At 33.8% G+C, this 16,931-nt stretch overlaps 2 protein-coding genes across 2 annotated transcripts; both read right to left on the bottom strand.

Moving 5' to 3' along the window:
- Positions 1–859: 859 nt before the first annotated feature.
- Positions 860–3,338, bottom strand: LOC137819218 (uncharacterized). Its single transcript, XM_068622998.1, has 2 exons — positions 2,844–3,338; positions 860–1,083 (listed from the first exon to the last, which is right to left on the bottom strand). Exon 1 carries the CDS (start codon positions 3,187–3,189, stop codon positions 2,851–2,853), a length of 339 nt encoding a protein of 112 aa, XP_068479099.1. The 5' UTR covers positions 3,190–3,338; the 3' UTR covers positions 860–1,083; positions 2,844–2,850.
- A 927-nt stretch (positions 3,339–4,265) lies between these two features.
- On the bottom strand, positions 4,266–16,629 carry LOC137818913 (protein DEFECTIVE IN EXINE FORMATION 1). The gene is made up of 13 exons (XM_068622568.1): positions 16,194–16,629; positions 15,305–15,415; positions 15,138–15,220; positions 13,996–14,113; positions 13,733–13,893; positions 12,789–13,534; positions 12,596–12,666; positions 7,352–7,608; positions 6,785–6,966; positions 5,458–5,741; positions 5,260–5,377; positions 5,003–5,185; positions 4,266–4,903 (listed from the first exon to the last, which is right to left on the bottom strand). The coding sequence occupies exons 1-13, from the start codon at positions 16,343–16,345 to the stop codon at positions 4,589–4,591; spliced, it is 2,781 nt and encodes a 926-aa protein (XP_068478669.1). The 5' UTR covers positions 16,346–16,629; the 3' UTR covers positions 4,266–4,588.
- Positions 16,630–16,931: the final 302 nt, after the last annotated feature.

Raw genomic sequence — 16,931 nt, 5'->3', positions numbered from 1 at the left:
AATTTGAGAATACCTTCTAAATTTTATAATTTAAAATGTTTTCTTTTTAAATATTTTAAATTCTACAACCTAAAAGGTTTAAGTAGAAAAAATTACATTTTCGTAATAGTAGAATCCAGAAAATATTTTTTTAAGGAGAAAATGATATTTTTGCTTGACAATTGAGAGGCTATGGAGATATAGAAAAAGCCTTTGGTGATTAAAACGGGGAAAGGTCTATTCAAGGAATTTATTTATTTATTTATTTCAAGATTATTGAAGAAAAGGTTATATTTCAAACATGATTTTATTCATAAAATAATATTAAAAAAATACTATCATTGTTAAATAACACGCTTTGAAAGAAACTAATAGTACCTTTTATAAGACATTTTATAATTTCTGTTAAACCGTAAATTTATTTTCTTATTTACCCCTATTAAATATTATGAATATGTGTGCTGAATGAGAATATAATTCTAAAATCATTAATATCAAGGTACATTAGTAACATTATTTTAAATCTTCACAAAAACTAATTAAATTAATAGTAATTTATAATAAGGATTGGATGAGATATTCTTGCTTGCTTTTAAAAAATTCATCTTAGGCCAGTAAATGTCACTAGTTAAGTTCACTAATAACATTCATATACAAAAATCAGATTTGAAGGTTTTTATTGAATCACACTCACCAATTTCTGCATCTTGTATTATAGACTTCCTAGTATGATTTTAGCTCATCACAGAGCTTCCTTTACAGAAATTTGTAGCTAACCACAAAATAACATCTTCCCTGCTTAAGACTTTGAATGAATGTGTCTGCACTTTGATGGTTCACCATTGTTGACCAAAGGAACATTAAATTTTAAAGTCATAAATTGACAAAGTGACACAGATATTATTAAGAAATGAACTTTAAGTCTAACTCAACCTTATAAAACCGGTTTATAAGGTGAGGTTTGTACCCACATATATACTATGAAATGTCATAATCTCTAGTTGATGTGGGATCTCTAACACACCCCTCTCACGCCGAGGTTGCCAACTCGTGCATGAGACTAAATATTATGGGTGGTCCAATAACGATATGATAGCGGATGACCTGATAAGCCCAATAAACACTCAATAGGATAAACTCGAATAGACTCTGATACCATATTAAAAAGTGAACTTTAAACATAACTCAACTTCATAAAACCGGCTTATAAGGTGAGGTTTGCACCTACATATATACTATCAAATGTCTTAATCTCTAGTAGATATGAGATCTCCAACCGATATTGTCTATAGAAGAACATGTATAAATTAAGGTTAACCAGTGTGAACATTTAAACATACTGGATTAGATCTTGCAGAAACTCAAGTTAGCAGATTTAAATTTTCAACTGCAGACTTTCCTGCTTTCCCTAGGCAGACTAATAACTTGGAAACAGAAGAAAAGAAGAGTAACAACATGAAACCATAAAGAAATGAAATATTTTCTGTCACACAAAAAGCAGCATTAAATCAATGTAAACATATAGAACGTTTAATTGCAGGTAGATCTCAAAGTCAAGCAATGGTGAAACTGAACAATTCATTGGAAGCATTCAACAGTTCCAAAAGATTCAATGGTCCTGTTTCAGCTCTAGATTGAACTATTTATACTTCTTAAAAGAAGTTATTTTTAATAGAAAAACAAATTTAGTTGGATAAGAAAGACAACATATAAGAAATCCAAGATAGGATCCTAAATAAAATTGAAAACAAATACAGAATATCCCTCTACTTATCTGAAGAGCCCCAAATAGACGCATAATCAATCCTAAACTATAATACATTTAAAGGCAACAAATCTTCTTTAGATGATCAAAAGGAAATTTTGTTGCTCTAAGGGTTGCCTAATCCAACTATATGTTAGGATTTCAGTTTGAAAACTCAACAGAACAATGGAATAACTATGGACAAAATCTTGAGGAGACAAGCTTAGCAAAAACCCTGGTGGGGGACTTTCTAAACACACATTATAATAGATTATTTAAAAAGTATGTTCACAAATCTTTCAACAACATTACTAAATAATGAAATTATACCACAAAGGGGTAACCTTAAATTTTAGGATGTAGGGAAAGCATACTTTAAAATCAAGGAAATACACTAAGGCCCGTGCAAATTAGTCCAAATCTTCCTTTTGTAGAAAGAATCAGAGGTGAAATCTTCCATCCTTTCTAAATCTCTAGGGTCAAACAAGGAAGTAAAGTTTCAGAAGAAATAAAAAGGTTTAACAAGGGATATTCATAGGATAATGCCATATTAGAATTAACAAACAAATTAGCCCACCAAATACACCAAGAACATCAAGTTGGTACTCTACAGATTTTGGATATCAAGTTAGTACAAAACTGCTATGCAATATTACCCTATAATATTTTAGCAATGTTGTCAAGGTTGTGATGGTCACTGCCATATAAGGAAATTAGCTCAGATTTGAGCAACCAGAGAGTAGCAATTATTAAACTACGATGGTTTAGCCTTCTGTAGTTCTCCTCGATAATTTTCATTGTGTTTTCCCTACAGAGGTTGTTGCCATTTTCAACACATCTTCAACATCTATGTGAAGCGGCAAAAAAGTTAAACAACATTCATCCTATCCTCTTTAGCTTCACATGCCTATTCAGCTATGATGCCTCCCCAAAATCACACACACCACACTCCAACAAATTGCAGCATCACACACATGGGATCATTCAGCAACAACATATAGCAAAATCATCCACACACATACCCAAATAACTTAATAAAATAATTAAAACTTTATTCTAAAAAAATACATTGAAAATCTCAATTTTTATTCAAAAAATGAAATCAAAGTCAAAAGCTTACACCAAAATCAAAACACTTGCAGCACAGGTCTCTTCCCCAGCCTTTTGATCTCCCTATCCATGTTGCCAGTGAGCATGAACCCGAACATCTTGAAGTCACACAAGAGGGACCAAAAGGGGTGTCTGAAAGTCTCTGGGAAATTCCTCTCAACGAACAAGTGACTGTAGAAGGCACATCCATAGCCAGAGAAAGGGACAAGGAACAAGAACCACCAACTGAAGAAGACAGAACAGAAGAAGAAGAAAATGCTGAAGAGAGTTCCGACGAAGTGCCAGCGCCTTGTGGAAGCCTTGGAGTGGTGGTTCATGTAAAAGGCCCAGAAATCTTCCAGGCTCCTAAAATTCATGGCTAGAAACCCAAGATTGTGAATTTGAAGAGATTGAGGCGTAAACGATTTCTGGGTGTTGTTGAAATTGCGAATTTGGAATCAAAATTGGAATGATGATGGTGGAGGATACTCTGTAATTTCAATCACAATTGTTGACCCAGAGGTGAAGTGTTGTGTTCTGGTTGGTTCTGTAGTGTGTTTCTTTGACTTCTTTTTATTTTCTTATTCTTTTCAGCCTCAAGATTATTCCTTTTATTAGATATTTTTATTACAAGCTATAATAAAGTGAGTTAAGGATGAAAAATTTTTAAACTCTCCTTCAATATTAACTACTAATATTTTTTGAAATATTTTATAAAATAAAAAGTATAGAAAAACATTGGAAAATTTAGGAAAATAGTGAAATTAAAAATTTAAAATGATATTTAAAACTAAAAAATGTTTGTATATACCATTCCAATCATTTTTTTAATTCTTAAATCAGTTTTTTCTAGTATATGCACTTGGGCACACTTTAATTACTATTAATTTTCATGTACACTTTAATTACTATTAATTTTCATGTATTTGTGTAGAAATATTCAAAATACAGTGTTAAATTGTATATTTAATAATTTTTAAAAATTTTAGAAAAGTAGCATATGATAAAACAAACATAAATGTTAACTTGACAAATGTATTGAGTGTCTGATGAAGATAATCATACCCAAATTTAAATTGATAAAAGTTCAAGCTAAAGTTTTTTTCAAGCAACATACTTTTCAAGCAACATGACACAAACATGCACTATTGTGTAAAAAAGAAGAGCAAGAGAGGACGTTGCATGTGTTGAAATGCTACTTTGATTAATGTCTCAAAATAAGTTATCATAATAGCGTAACATTTAATTTTTCATGTTTCATTCAATTTTAATACTAGTATAAATGAAATATTTACTATTATTAGAAGAAAAAATAATGACAGTTAGTCTAAATTTGAATTGAAGTGAATGCAATTACCAGGTGATAAAAAAAAAATTGATCATTTCCACCTCAAAACTGAGCCTATATAACGAATTGGCACACACAATACACAAAAAATGGGAAAAGTGAGAGTGAGAGAAAAGTGTGTATTGCTTATAAATATCTATTTTGTTTCAAAGATGGAAAAAAATGTATGTAGCTGAGTTAAACATTTAGGTATCAGATTACACTACACTACACTACAACATCAAGGGCAAAATCCCGACATTAAAATATAACTCACTCTTGCAATCTTCAACTATCTCGGCTGAACCAACTCTTCCGCTTCAACTCTGATCAAAGTTCAGGGCAGCACCCAAGGCATACATCATAATAGTTTCTACTCAATTTGACATAAAATATTCACATTTTTCGGAATTGAATGATGCCTATGATATGAAATAAAGTAATCATCATTAATCAATGTTCCTCAAAAATGATGGTAATGGCATCGAGTCTTGTGGGCGAAAGATTACAAGCACACCAAACATCCCAAGCATTGGAAGTACAAGAAGCCACTTCAACAGCTTATAGTAGTGCATATGGAATGTAAGGGAGAAATCATCAAAGAAATACAGTCCATTTCTGTCAACCATCTCAACCAAAACTGTTCCCGTGGTCCTTACCGACACAGTTGGCAGCTTAATCCGATATTTCCCAGGTTGATCATAGGTATTGTTCAACTTTATTGTTCTCTCACCTTGGTAATTCCCAGGTACTAGCAAGGATGTCTGGTGAATTTACACAACATGAAACAATGACACATAAATTCAGTGCCTCCCAGTGAATGAACACACTCAAGAAATAAATTAATTTGTTTAGGAACTTACAGTGACTCTGTACGGTCCTTGATGCCCAGATGGGTATCTGTAATCATCTACAATCTCAATTTCCACCCAAAAGCTTTTGCCTTCCTCGTCACGGAAGGCCCTGTAAGGATGAGTAACATATATACCTTCACGATTGTACAGATTTGCAATGTTGTTTCTTCCTTGACTAGGCAATCTCCATGCCTGAAACAACGTACAAAGCCATTTAGTAACAAAACTGAAATCGTTTCAATTATCAAAATTCAAACATATCATGCCTTTAGGGGATGATGAGGAGATGGAGTTGAGAAGCAGAAGACATTGCCATTCATAGTTGTGACAATTAGATCAAGATCATCCCCACCATCAACATTGTCTGCCAAGACCATGCTATACCTGTAGCAAAAAATGACTCAACTTTGAGAAAGTAGGACAGAAAGCATATTCAAGACACACAAGTTAAAAGAATTTCTTACGAAGTTTCACCAATGTCAACAACATCAGCACATCCAGTAGGTCCATCAATGAGATACAAATATCCATCAAATGATGTGGTAACAATAGTTAATCCCTTCTTTTTCTCCTTCGGCTTATTTAAATCAACTAGAAGAATTTGATTCATTATTCTTCCATGAGTTGGATATGGATACCGCCCAATAGATGACCCATCCCTTCCATCAAGAACATGAATCTTCCCAGATAGTGTTGGCACAACAAGCTCAGTATGGCCATCCCCATCAATATCACCAACAGTTGGACCCTATGCAAAATGATAGACACTATCAATAAAATTTTACACACAGAAACCACCTAAATGGTTTCTAATGCCATGGAGAATGAGTGGAAAGTGTATGAAACATATTATCAAATTAACCAATCCCCAAAAGCATCAATAGGTTCATATGAACACAATCTAAATTAAGTTTAAAGTGCAATTACCCACACAAAGTGACATTCACACGAGTATTCCATAATTTATTATCCCAACAGAAATTATGTTTTAACAACATGGAAGCTGTTAGATTTCATATTAAAATCAACACTTCCTCACCACTTAATCTATTATCCCAACAGAAAATTAAGTGAAGTTGCAGAAGCACTCTAAGACTTGAGGCAGGCACTTCCCCTCCACATATACCTGCCGAACCAAGAGGTCACCAAGATGAGCTATAGGCACTGATAGGATGTTAGATTTCGCCTTAACAATTGGCATTAAATGAAGTTGCCCAAGCACTCCAAGAATTGAGGTAAGTGATAAGGAACTTTCACAACATTTTTTTAAAAAAGATAATTGAACCCAAAAACCTTAGTCCTTCATCATTCTTCAACATTGTTCAAAAATACTAATAATACAGGCAGACATCAACAAATGATGAAGGATCTACCAAATTTAAAGAAAACAAGAATAAAACAAGTTTTTAAAAACAAAAGTTCAAGCCTTCCAGTCTTCCATCCCAACCAACCATCCCTTGCTACATGGACATTGTAACTATTAAGTTTATAACAATTTATTGTATGCTAAAAAAGAAAGGAAGCAAGCAAAACATTTAACTAGAGTAATACATCCACTTCCCCATTTGTTTCTCTTCCTTTCATCTTTAAAAGTCAATATTCATCATTTTGAACTGTACAATTACAGTCTACGCTAATTCTGTAATTATCTCATCAATCCAAACCATATTGAAAATCATATATCATAGATATTAATTGCTCTGTAAAGAAGAATAAATACTAACAACATAAATGGCAAAAAATCATGCAACATTCATTAAAATGCTATGGAAGATTAAGGTAGCAAGTTACCTGCGGAATAAGACTCTTTAGATGTTTTTCCCACACTAAATCTCCTTTTGAAGTCCATACAGCAACATTTCCATGTGTATCAGCGGTAACTAGTTCAATTTTCCCATCATCATTGACATCAGCTGCAACAACAGATCCTTGAATCTCGGCCATCTCAAGAGGAAACTTTTCTCTAACCTTACCTATTTGAGAGAAACAACTAGCATTTAATTTACCAATGAATATATACTTGTAACCAAATTTTGATTTGTGACAAAAATGTAACACTGCTAAAAGAATAACTTGCAATCCATCAAAATTAAAGCAGAAAATTAATTACATTCAGTCCACCAATCTAATGACTCATGACACAAAACATGTCCAAGTCCAACCTTGTATTGCTACACACCACTCAGTAGGAAAACAGCAGAAAAAAAGGTTTGTAAAGATGATAGACATCTTTCAAGGGAGGAACTAACACATGACTACCGAACAGAGAAAATCAATGAAGGCAACATTGAAGAAACCTGAACAAACCATTTAAAATCAGGTAAAGAGAATACTAGGAAAGAAATCTCTAGATATTACCATGATGATCCAGCACATAAAACAGGCCATACGAGGTTCCAACGAGAATGTCAAGATTCCCATCACCATCCAAATCTACAACAGTTGGGGAAGAATATATGTAGGCTCGGAAGTTTGAAGTATCTGTACTCAGATCAAGATCTGCAGTCCATTTAATTTGCTTCGTATCCAGATTATAAACAACAATACCACCAGCAACATATTTCCCAATGTCAATATCACCCAGTTCTTTCCGATGCTCCTGGTTGTCATAATACCTGACAGCTTAAAAGGTGGATAATTACTGAAAAACCAGTAAATGAACAAATGCTCATATGTAGATGGATACTATACCAATATAAGTAAAAAAAAAAAAGTTATCTACTTTTTCAATCAATGTAAACATATTGTATTGGTTGTAATAAAATAGTAAAAAATAATAATGCTTCAAAAACTTGTTTTATAAAAAATAACAAGTATGCAAGCCTTGGATTGGAACCAAATAAATGAAGCACAGATTATTGAACTATTTTAGCTTAAATAAAATACTATGATGGCTTGATCTCTCAATAATTTACAGTCTCGCAAATTTTCTATACATACAATAAAACAAGATAATAATTTCCTGAGATGTTCTACTTTTGCAGAAATAGGATTGACATCATTATCTGGTAACAAATTGCATCTCCAGAGCTTCAATGCTTGTGACTTTTATTCATGTTATAATTAGAGATATATGGAAGAAATCTTTTATAATCACGAAAATCTGTTATAATATTTTATAATAAGTATCTATACTATATATGTATCATTAGGAAGTTTTATTTATCCCCATATCATATCTTCATTATTAGAGAATATCATATCTCCTCTATTTACTATATTGTTTTCTCAATATAGATAAAACACTCATGTTGTCTCAGAAAGACATGATTTCTGCTCAATGTCTCTCCATTTTTCATAATTTATCATGGTATCCAAAGCCTTTTGAAATCTTGTCCCGATGGACTTAGTCTCTGAAGTGGAAAGACTTTTTTGAGAACCTTTTTACAGGTGTGCTCACTATTTTGTCAGCAACGCCAGCGACCTTACTCCATTTGCTCAAATGACCAAAGGGCAAGACTTGTCCAACGCTGACTTACAGGACCATCACTAGCAGAGACCGTGCCTAACACACCCTCTTGTACATCTTTTTTTCTATTCGCAAACCCACCACCATTGTCGACATGTACGATGGTACCCAACTTCTAGCACCCATCACCATGTTCACATCTTCCATCCAGACACGATCCAGATGGTTGCAGCAGCTACATTGGATTTGTTTGGTTATTCAATCTAAGTTTCTATCTCTTTCAAAAATTTCATTATTATTATTATTTCCCATATTTCAACAGGAAAAGAAATGTCTAAAATAGTTTACCAGCCTAGTATAACTCCAACAACATATGAGGACTTCCTCAAATGATGTGAAACTCGTCAATCTATGAGTACCACTACTTTGGTAGCCCTGCTAGGAATTACACTTGGTCCTTTGATCATTAACTCTAGCACAAACAATTGATAATATATTCGATAACCATTCTCTTTAATCGTCCCTTACTATTACTAGCAATCTGCCTTCCATTACTGCAGTCAATAGTTTACAAACAAAGCATGTGGCATTTGTACTAACCAACCCCCTTCATCTCTTATCATTGATTTTGTTCTTTGTGTGCTAAATTTCGTGACATTATCTTCACCATCACTAAAAGTAATGTCGCCTCATAGGCTCAAATATAAAGATGGGCGTTGGCATCAGATGTGAGTCGCATTGCTTATAGTATCTCTCTCCATCAACACCATGGTGTGCATCTACAGTTTCTCCAATGAAGATTCAAGCACTTAGGATATCTGGAGTTGACAAAATTGTAGAAGATGGTATCAAGTTTAAAAAGCTCTATTTTGAATTGTAAGTTGTGTTAGTTAGGTAAACACATTCAATAGTCTTTTTCTAATAATATTTATAAATCAACTTTGTCTTCTTTAGTTTACTTTGATATTTGGGGTCCTTCTCATATTACTACTGCTATGATTTTAAATATTTCATTATCTTTGTTGATGACTATTCAACTAATATTTGGATTTGGTTGATGAAAAATCGATCTGAATTGTTTTCTATCTTTCACGCATTTTATAATGAAATCAAAACACGCTTTTCGGAGTGACATCCAATGTTATTCTCCATGGCATCCAATGGTATTCTCTATCGAACTTCATTCTCTCTTACTCCTCAAAAAGATAGAGTAGTTAAATGAAAAACAAACATCTTAATGAAACTAGTCAAATCCTTCTACTTCACAGTCATGTTCCACATTGTTTTTGGGGCAATGCTCTCTTAACTGCATGTTATCTCATTAAGCGAAAGTCATCATCTTTCTTTAATGATCAAGTACCTCACTCTGTTCTTTTTCCTATTTCCCATCTATACAACCTTCATCCACGAGTTTTGTACATAACCACACACCTGGTCAAGATAAACCACTCCTCTCGTTAAAATGTGTCTTTCTAGAATATCATCATTCTCAAAAAGGCTATTGATGTTTCTCTCCCGAACTTAATCAGTATTTTGTTTCTATTGATGTCTCTTTCTAAATCTTTTCTAAATTGTCCTATAATATACACTTGGTCCTTCTAATAAGGATACAAGTAGTCACTTTCCCACCTTTGTCAATCGTCCTTCATCACCAGAGGATCTTATTGTACCTTGGGATGCTTCTCCAACACCATTTACTTCAAGTATCTCACCATAGACCACAACTTATTACCATTCTAGTACAAGATTCATCTTCGAGGGATAATGACATAGTGGAGGTCATGCTTGAAACTTCCCCGATACTACCTCCTGTATTGAATTTTGTCTTCTCTGGAATGACTTATTAGAAGTAGAACTTGTAACCATAGTTATCATTAGTTTTCCATTATACATTATACTTGTTTGTTCTTATTATTTTTTGTTCTATTCCTAGGTCTCCAAGTGAAGCTTTATCTTACCTTAAGGTCGATTAGGATGATTGATTAGATGTTTGCCCTTCAAAGTAATTGTTAGGTCCTCTTCTAGCTAGCAAATCAATTGTTGGGTATTGATGGTTGTACACTCTAAAAACAGGGCCTAATGGTAAAATTGACAATTATAAAGCTTGTCTAGTTGCTAAACTATAATACAAATCTATGGACATGATTATACTTTCATTTCCTCTCCTATTGTCAAAGTGGCATCTATCTGACTTCTCTTTCAATTGCCCCAACTCATCATTGGACTCTATTTCAGCTTGACATCTAGAATGCATTTCTACACGGTGATCTAGATGAGGAAGTCTACATGGAGCAACCTCCTAGATTTGTTGCTTAAGGGGAGTCGTCTTATATAGCATTTCAATTACTTTGTGCATGGTTTAGGCGTTTTGGGACTATCATCTAGCAATTTGGAATGATACAAAAAGTTGTTGATCATTCTTTGTTTTATCATCTTTCCCCACAAGGATGTATTTGACTTATTATATATATAAACAACATTGTTATCCCAAGTAGTGATATGGAGAGTATTTTCCAAGTAAAAATTGAGGTATTTCCTTGGTTAAATTACACAGTCCAATGATGGTTTGATCATATCTTAAAGAAAATATGCTCTTGACATTTTAGAAGAAACAAAGCCACAAAATGCTAAGCTTGAGGAAACACCAATGGATCTGAGTGTAGAACTTGTACTTGACCAAGGAAAACCATACTTTAACCATAGGATATATAGACAAGTAATCAGCAAACAAAATTACCTCACTAACTTTCCCTAACATTGCCTTTGCAGTGAGCATAGTAACTCCATTTTCAACTCTTTGCCAAGACCATTGAGATGTAGACATGCGAAAGTATATTAAGAATGCTCATGGCAAAAGCCTTGTTTATGATGATAAGGGGAACACTTAAATTGTTGGATATTCTAATACTAACTAGGCAGGCTCACCAAGCATTGGTGCTCCACTTCAGGATACTGTATTCTTGTTGGAGGTAATTTAATATTGTGAAAAGGCAAAAAACAAGATAGTATGACAATATCAAGTGTAGAAGCAGAATACATGGCAATGACATTAGTCACTTGTGAGCTCATATGTATAGCAACTCAAAGAGCTTAAATTTGAAGAAAAATCCCAAATGCACCTTATATGTACTAGGTAGCTTTACACATTGCCAACTCCAACGAATAGTGGGAAAACATACTCACCAAGTCTCTTAGAGTACTAAGGATCAACCATATTTGCCGCATATCAAGCACATGACATATATGCTACAACTTGAGGAAGTGTTACAATTATAAAAATAAGGCACCGATCCTTCTTAATCAAGAATATCTTTTATAATCTTTTAGAATTAGGAATACCTAGATTATATATGCACTATTAGAAATGTTTTAGTTTGTTCCCATAAGATATATCTATTTTCAGAGGATATATTTATTTTAGAGGATGCCATATGTGCTCGATTTATTATATTGATTTTGTTTTCTCAATATAAAACCACCTGTACACTCTCAGAAACACATGGTTTCAGCTCAATGTCTCGCTAATTTCTATAGTTTAACAATATCTAAAGTAATAAGTTAACAAAAAAATGCAAAACAAAATCTTCTTTATCACAGTTGCATCTTTTTGTTTTATAACATCATTCCTTTGCGCAATTGCATGCAGCTTAATCCTAACATATACCTTGTAGTTAATTCTTGATAGGAAAAATCAGAAAGACTTTCTTAATGATTATAGTCATCCTTCAACCAAGAACAAAATAATAATTCATTTTACACTTTTTGCTATTTGATCATGTTAAAGCCACAAGGTGATGCCAAAAGCCCAGAACACCCTTCACAAAATTGGCTTCCTTTCCCACTACTGCCTGTCCATACAGATCAAGTTGAAGTCATCTATAATAAATATGTCTCTAGGACTGAAGTGTGTAGGCATATTTTTTTAATCTTTTCTTTATTACATGATGACATTCATTTGGGCATCATATCTGTAAAAAAAAAAGTGACAAAGGACAGATAACCAACTAAGAACTATTAAGAAGATGATGAAAGGAAAAATTGTTAACTAGGATGCATGAATTTAATGGAAAGAAAAAAACTGTACAGTAGCAACATACTTTAGGATGAAATTCCAATGACATAATCATCAGTGCATGGAAACCAAACAAAAGTATAACTGAAATTTAAAAGTTGTGTAAGCTAGATGGACTCACTCGTGATCAAAGAAATAAGAAACAGCAACAATCATCTCTGAAACACCATCATTGTCAATATCTGCAATGACCTGCAACAGGCAAGAAGATGCAAAAGCCATTGTTTTTATACTTTTATTTCTTATAATTAAGCAGAATGAAGATTTAGTAGATTTTATAATTATAATAACAGAAAGGTAAAACAGGAACTCACAGGAGTGCACAAGATGTGAGAGTCAACATTTATATGATCCTCTAATTTATCATGTTTAACTTCAGTCCATTCTTCATCACCCCACATTGTTTCATCAACATAATCATCATAATCATAGCTATACTCATCAGCCAGCTCTTCGCTATTACGGAGTAACTCAAAAGATGAATCAGCATCAGCTTCCAGGCCTTCCTCATTTTCCACAGTAGAAGCACGAACACCCTCTTTGTATTTGGATTCAGAACCACCTTGCTCTGCTCCTTTGGAATTGTTATCTTCCAGCAAACGTCTCCCAGTGCTGCTCTTATTATCTGTGTGAACAGTTTCCAGAGACCCAGCATTCACAGAGGAATGATCAACATTTGGTGGCACCTTAATACTCTCATGTACATGACTTCCATTTATTTTCTTTTCTGGCTCAAGATCAGGGACCTTAATACTCTCATCTACTTGACTTCCATTTATTTTCTTTTCTGGCTCAAGATTAGGGACCTTAATACTCTCATCTACTTGACTTCCATTTATTTTCTTTTCTGGCTCAAGATTTGGCACCTTCATGCTCTCACCTAATTGACTTCCATTTATTTTCATTTCTGGCTCAAGATTAGGCACCTTCATGCTCTCACCTACTTGACTTCCATTTATTTTCTTTTCTGGCTCAGGATTTGACAGTTTTTTTGTGTCAAGGTGGTTCTCGGTTGATGTGGCCACTGAAGATTTAGCTTCATGTCTACTTCCATTCATTTCTACAACAAGGAAAATCATTACACAGATAAAATTAATTAAATAAATGTACATTTTGAAACACATGAACCCAAAATTGTATGTAGTTGTTGAACCCTGTAATCAAAGTTATTTTATTAGGCTGAAGATGAAAACATGAGAATCTCTAAACCATACACTTGCAAAAAGTGATATAAGAAGTAAGCACAGCAGAGACTTACGAGACATAGAATTCTTGATGGTAGCATCTTGGACAAGTTGGTCATCATGAACACTAGGATGAGAACGATCAACTGGGTCAGGATCCAAGCCCACAAACCATTCTTTTCGCACCTTCCTACGTGGGACCTCTAGCTTATCTGACATCAAATAGCCCGAAACCCTAAAAATGGTAACTCATTACAACCTTGATGAAAGCACCGCAAGTGATAGGTAGTTGTTATTGGAAGCAAAATATTGAAAATTTGAAAAAGGAAAATGTCACCTGAAAAACAGCACTTCACCATTGTAGGTTGCCAAAGCTATTTCTCTCACCCCATCTTTGTCAATGTCATATAGAAGAGGACTAGAATGCACAGTTGATTGGTGAAAAGCAGGCCAGCCTAAGTACCATTCAGAATATTATATTTAGAAAACTAAAAATCAAACCTAAATTAATCTATCACAATAAGGACAAGCCCTGATTCTAGCAGTCATTCAGTTTACAGAAGTCCGAATAACATTACCATTGATCCCATTCAGTATTCCCTCCCCACCACCACCTTCTATAGTAATATAATTTCCCATAGTTCCTTGAGCAGGAGCCATGAAGAACTGTTGGCCCTATTAACAAGTTACAAGTGATGGTACTAAGAATTATAGGCCATACTAACAAATATAGGCCATGCAAGGTCAAACCAGTTTTCAGTACCAAAAACAATTATGCCTATGTGGTACTTTATTTTCAAATTAAGCATATCTAAAGCCCAAAAAAAATTACCAATATTTCATGATATTTGTTTGAGTTTCTACATCACTAGAGATATGGTTAAATTATAATATATAAGAGGGTAACAAGCTAGTTTTGAAGGGTTGAGTTAGGGCTAAATTCACTTTCTAATAATATTAATCATTCAGCATTACTAAGGGTAGGTTGTCTTTACCTATGTCAAAGTTTAACATATCATGTAGCTCTAGTAAAGTGTTGTATAAGCTAGAACTACCACATTAACCTCCAGAAGTGGTACAAAATAGACACAGGCCAATTGCAATTACTATAATAAGCACTCATGACATGACATGACATGTTTGGGTTGGGATAGGTAACTGCTTTAGAATATATAGTTTCTCTCTGGTCACATAAGATTTGTATGTACTCATATTAGCTACTCATAGCTTCTCATATAAAATTCAAAAAAAAAAACTTATTCTGTCTTGAGGCCGAAGCCCTTTTAATCACAAGCCTATGCACCTCCATATTACCAAATACAACCAACCTTAATTTATCTACAATAAAACCATAATAAAATAAGTATCATCAGGGGAAAAAGCATATATTTTATACTCTATAAATGTTGCAACCTCAAGAACATCATTGACCCAAGCCTATCACAAAAAAAAAATTAGTAAAACCCCACAATCTTTTACCTGGCATTTTGTCCCCATCAGCACCTTCTAGAACCTCGAGGTAGTGAACAAAAGAGGGAACCACGACCTCAAGCTTCCCATCACTGCAAAGCAAATGGACACACATTTGAAAAAATGAAAATAAATAAAAAAACACAAATCGCTCAACAAACAGAGCACATAATCACCTGTTAATATCAGCAATCAAGGGGTTTGCATAGATGCTTGAACTAACTTCCGTTTGCCATCTGAGCTCCAAATTCTTAGGACACTTCGAATTCACAAGAGCATCCTCATCTCTATCAAAGCCCATAAAAAAAAGGACATCAAGAAGAGAGTAATTAGAAGTACCACATTTACATACAGTTCTACAAATACTTAGGACATGTTTGATTCCCTTCCAAGTTTTTGGTATTCAATACCATTTTCTAAAACAATTTCGAACTACAAAATCAATTTATCACCAAAATCAAAATTCTAAAAACTGTTTCTAGAACAATTTTTTAGAAAAATAAAAACAGAAACAGATAGGATTTCCATTTTCTCATTCTTTCTTGCAGTTTTCATTTTGTCAACTTCTCCCTCCATTCCACACTCTGAGGTATGCGCTTCATCAGTCCACTGAGCATCCTTGCTTAGTTACATATTCAAAACTAAAAACAGTGTTCGAAAAGGAAAATCAATCACACCCTCAACACCATTCTAATCAGAATCAGAAGCAACCTTGTTAAGTTACATATTGAAAACTAAAAGCAGTATCACAAAATGGAAATAAAACACATCCTCATAGTACTATTCTCTAATCAGAACTGAAGTTCAAATTCCAACTCGATAACCTAAAGCGACCTCCGCAAACCTTTAGAAAGCAGATTACCAGGGACAATGTGAAGCCCCAATTCTACACACGATTATACACAAGTTCCGTCCTAATCAAGACCTATGACTGGTTCACCATATTACACACGACATTACTCGTTCCAGCTCGGCAAAAAAAAAAGCGACTAGCTCCGAAATTAAAGAGATTACGAAACAGGCCTTAAAATTGAAAGCTATGAAGTTAATGCAATGGAGTGTTACATTTCAGGATATCCGAGTGAGTCATCGGAGGCCTCGCGCTCGCGGAAGGTGTTTTTGGTTTTGGAATCATCGGAGAGAGCGACGGCGGCGCGGTGGCGGAGAAGCAGCAGAAAGAGCAGAAGAAGAGGCTTGGTCGGCGAGCACGGTTTCATATCATCTGGTGTGGAATTGATGCGATTGTTGGAAGAAGAGGAAATGAAACCCTAGCTAGCGCAGTGGCAATAGCAGGGTTTCGGTTGTAACCGATCTGCAAGAGAAAGAGTTGACGGTGATGCAACGAAGGGGTTTATTAGAGTTATTACAGCGCAGTTTATACGAAGGAAAAAGGGTTGGTGCATCAATTTTCAATCGGATTTTATTGGGACATGCTTAAAACAATATTAAAAAGGAAAAAAATGGTAGTTACTTCTTCTCTGCAGAAGAAAACATAAACGCCATCATCAATCTCCGTCCTATTTTTTTATTATTTTTATTGTATAACTTTTTAAAAAATATATATTATTGTTATTTTTACTTTTCTATTTTATGTGATTTTTTTAAAAATAATCTTACTATTTATTGTTTATTGCGTTGAAATAATGTTGTAATAAAAATATCTAATAACGTAGAATCAAACATTTTAAATGATTAATTATGACTAGAATGCGAATAAATGTGTTTTGATGATAATAAATATTAATATTTTATTACTTGTTATAATTATTAATATTTTAATATATTTTAAAACACAATTTAATC

The sequence above is a fragment of the Phaseolus vulgaris genome, chromosome 10 (assembly GCF_000499845.2).
Source record: "Phaseolus vulgaris cultivar G19833 chromosome 10, P. vulgaris v2.0, whole genome shotgun sequence".
Classification (NCBI taxonomy): Eukaryota; Viridiplantae; Streptophyta; class Magnoliopsida; order Fabales; family Fabaceae; genus Phaseolus; species Phaseolus vulgaris.
Note: the sequence above shows the minus strand (reverse complement) of the source record. Positions and strands in the feature narration are given on the sequence as shown.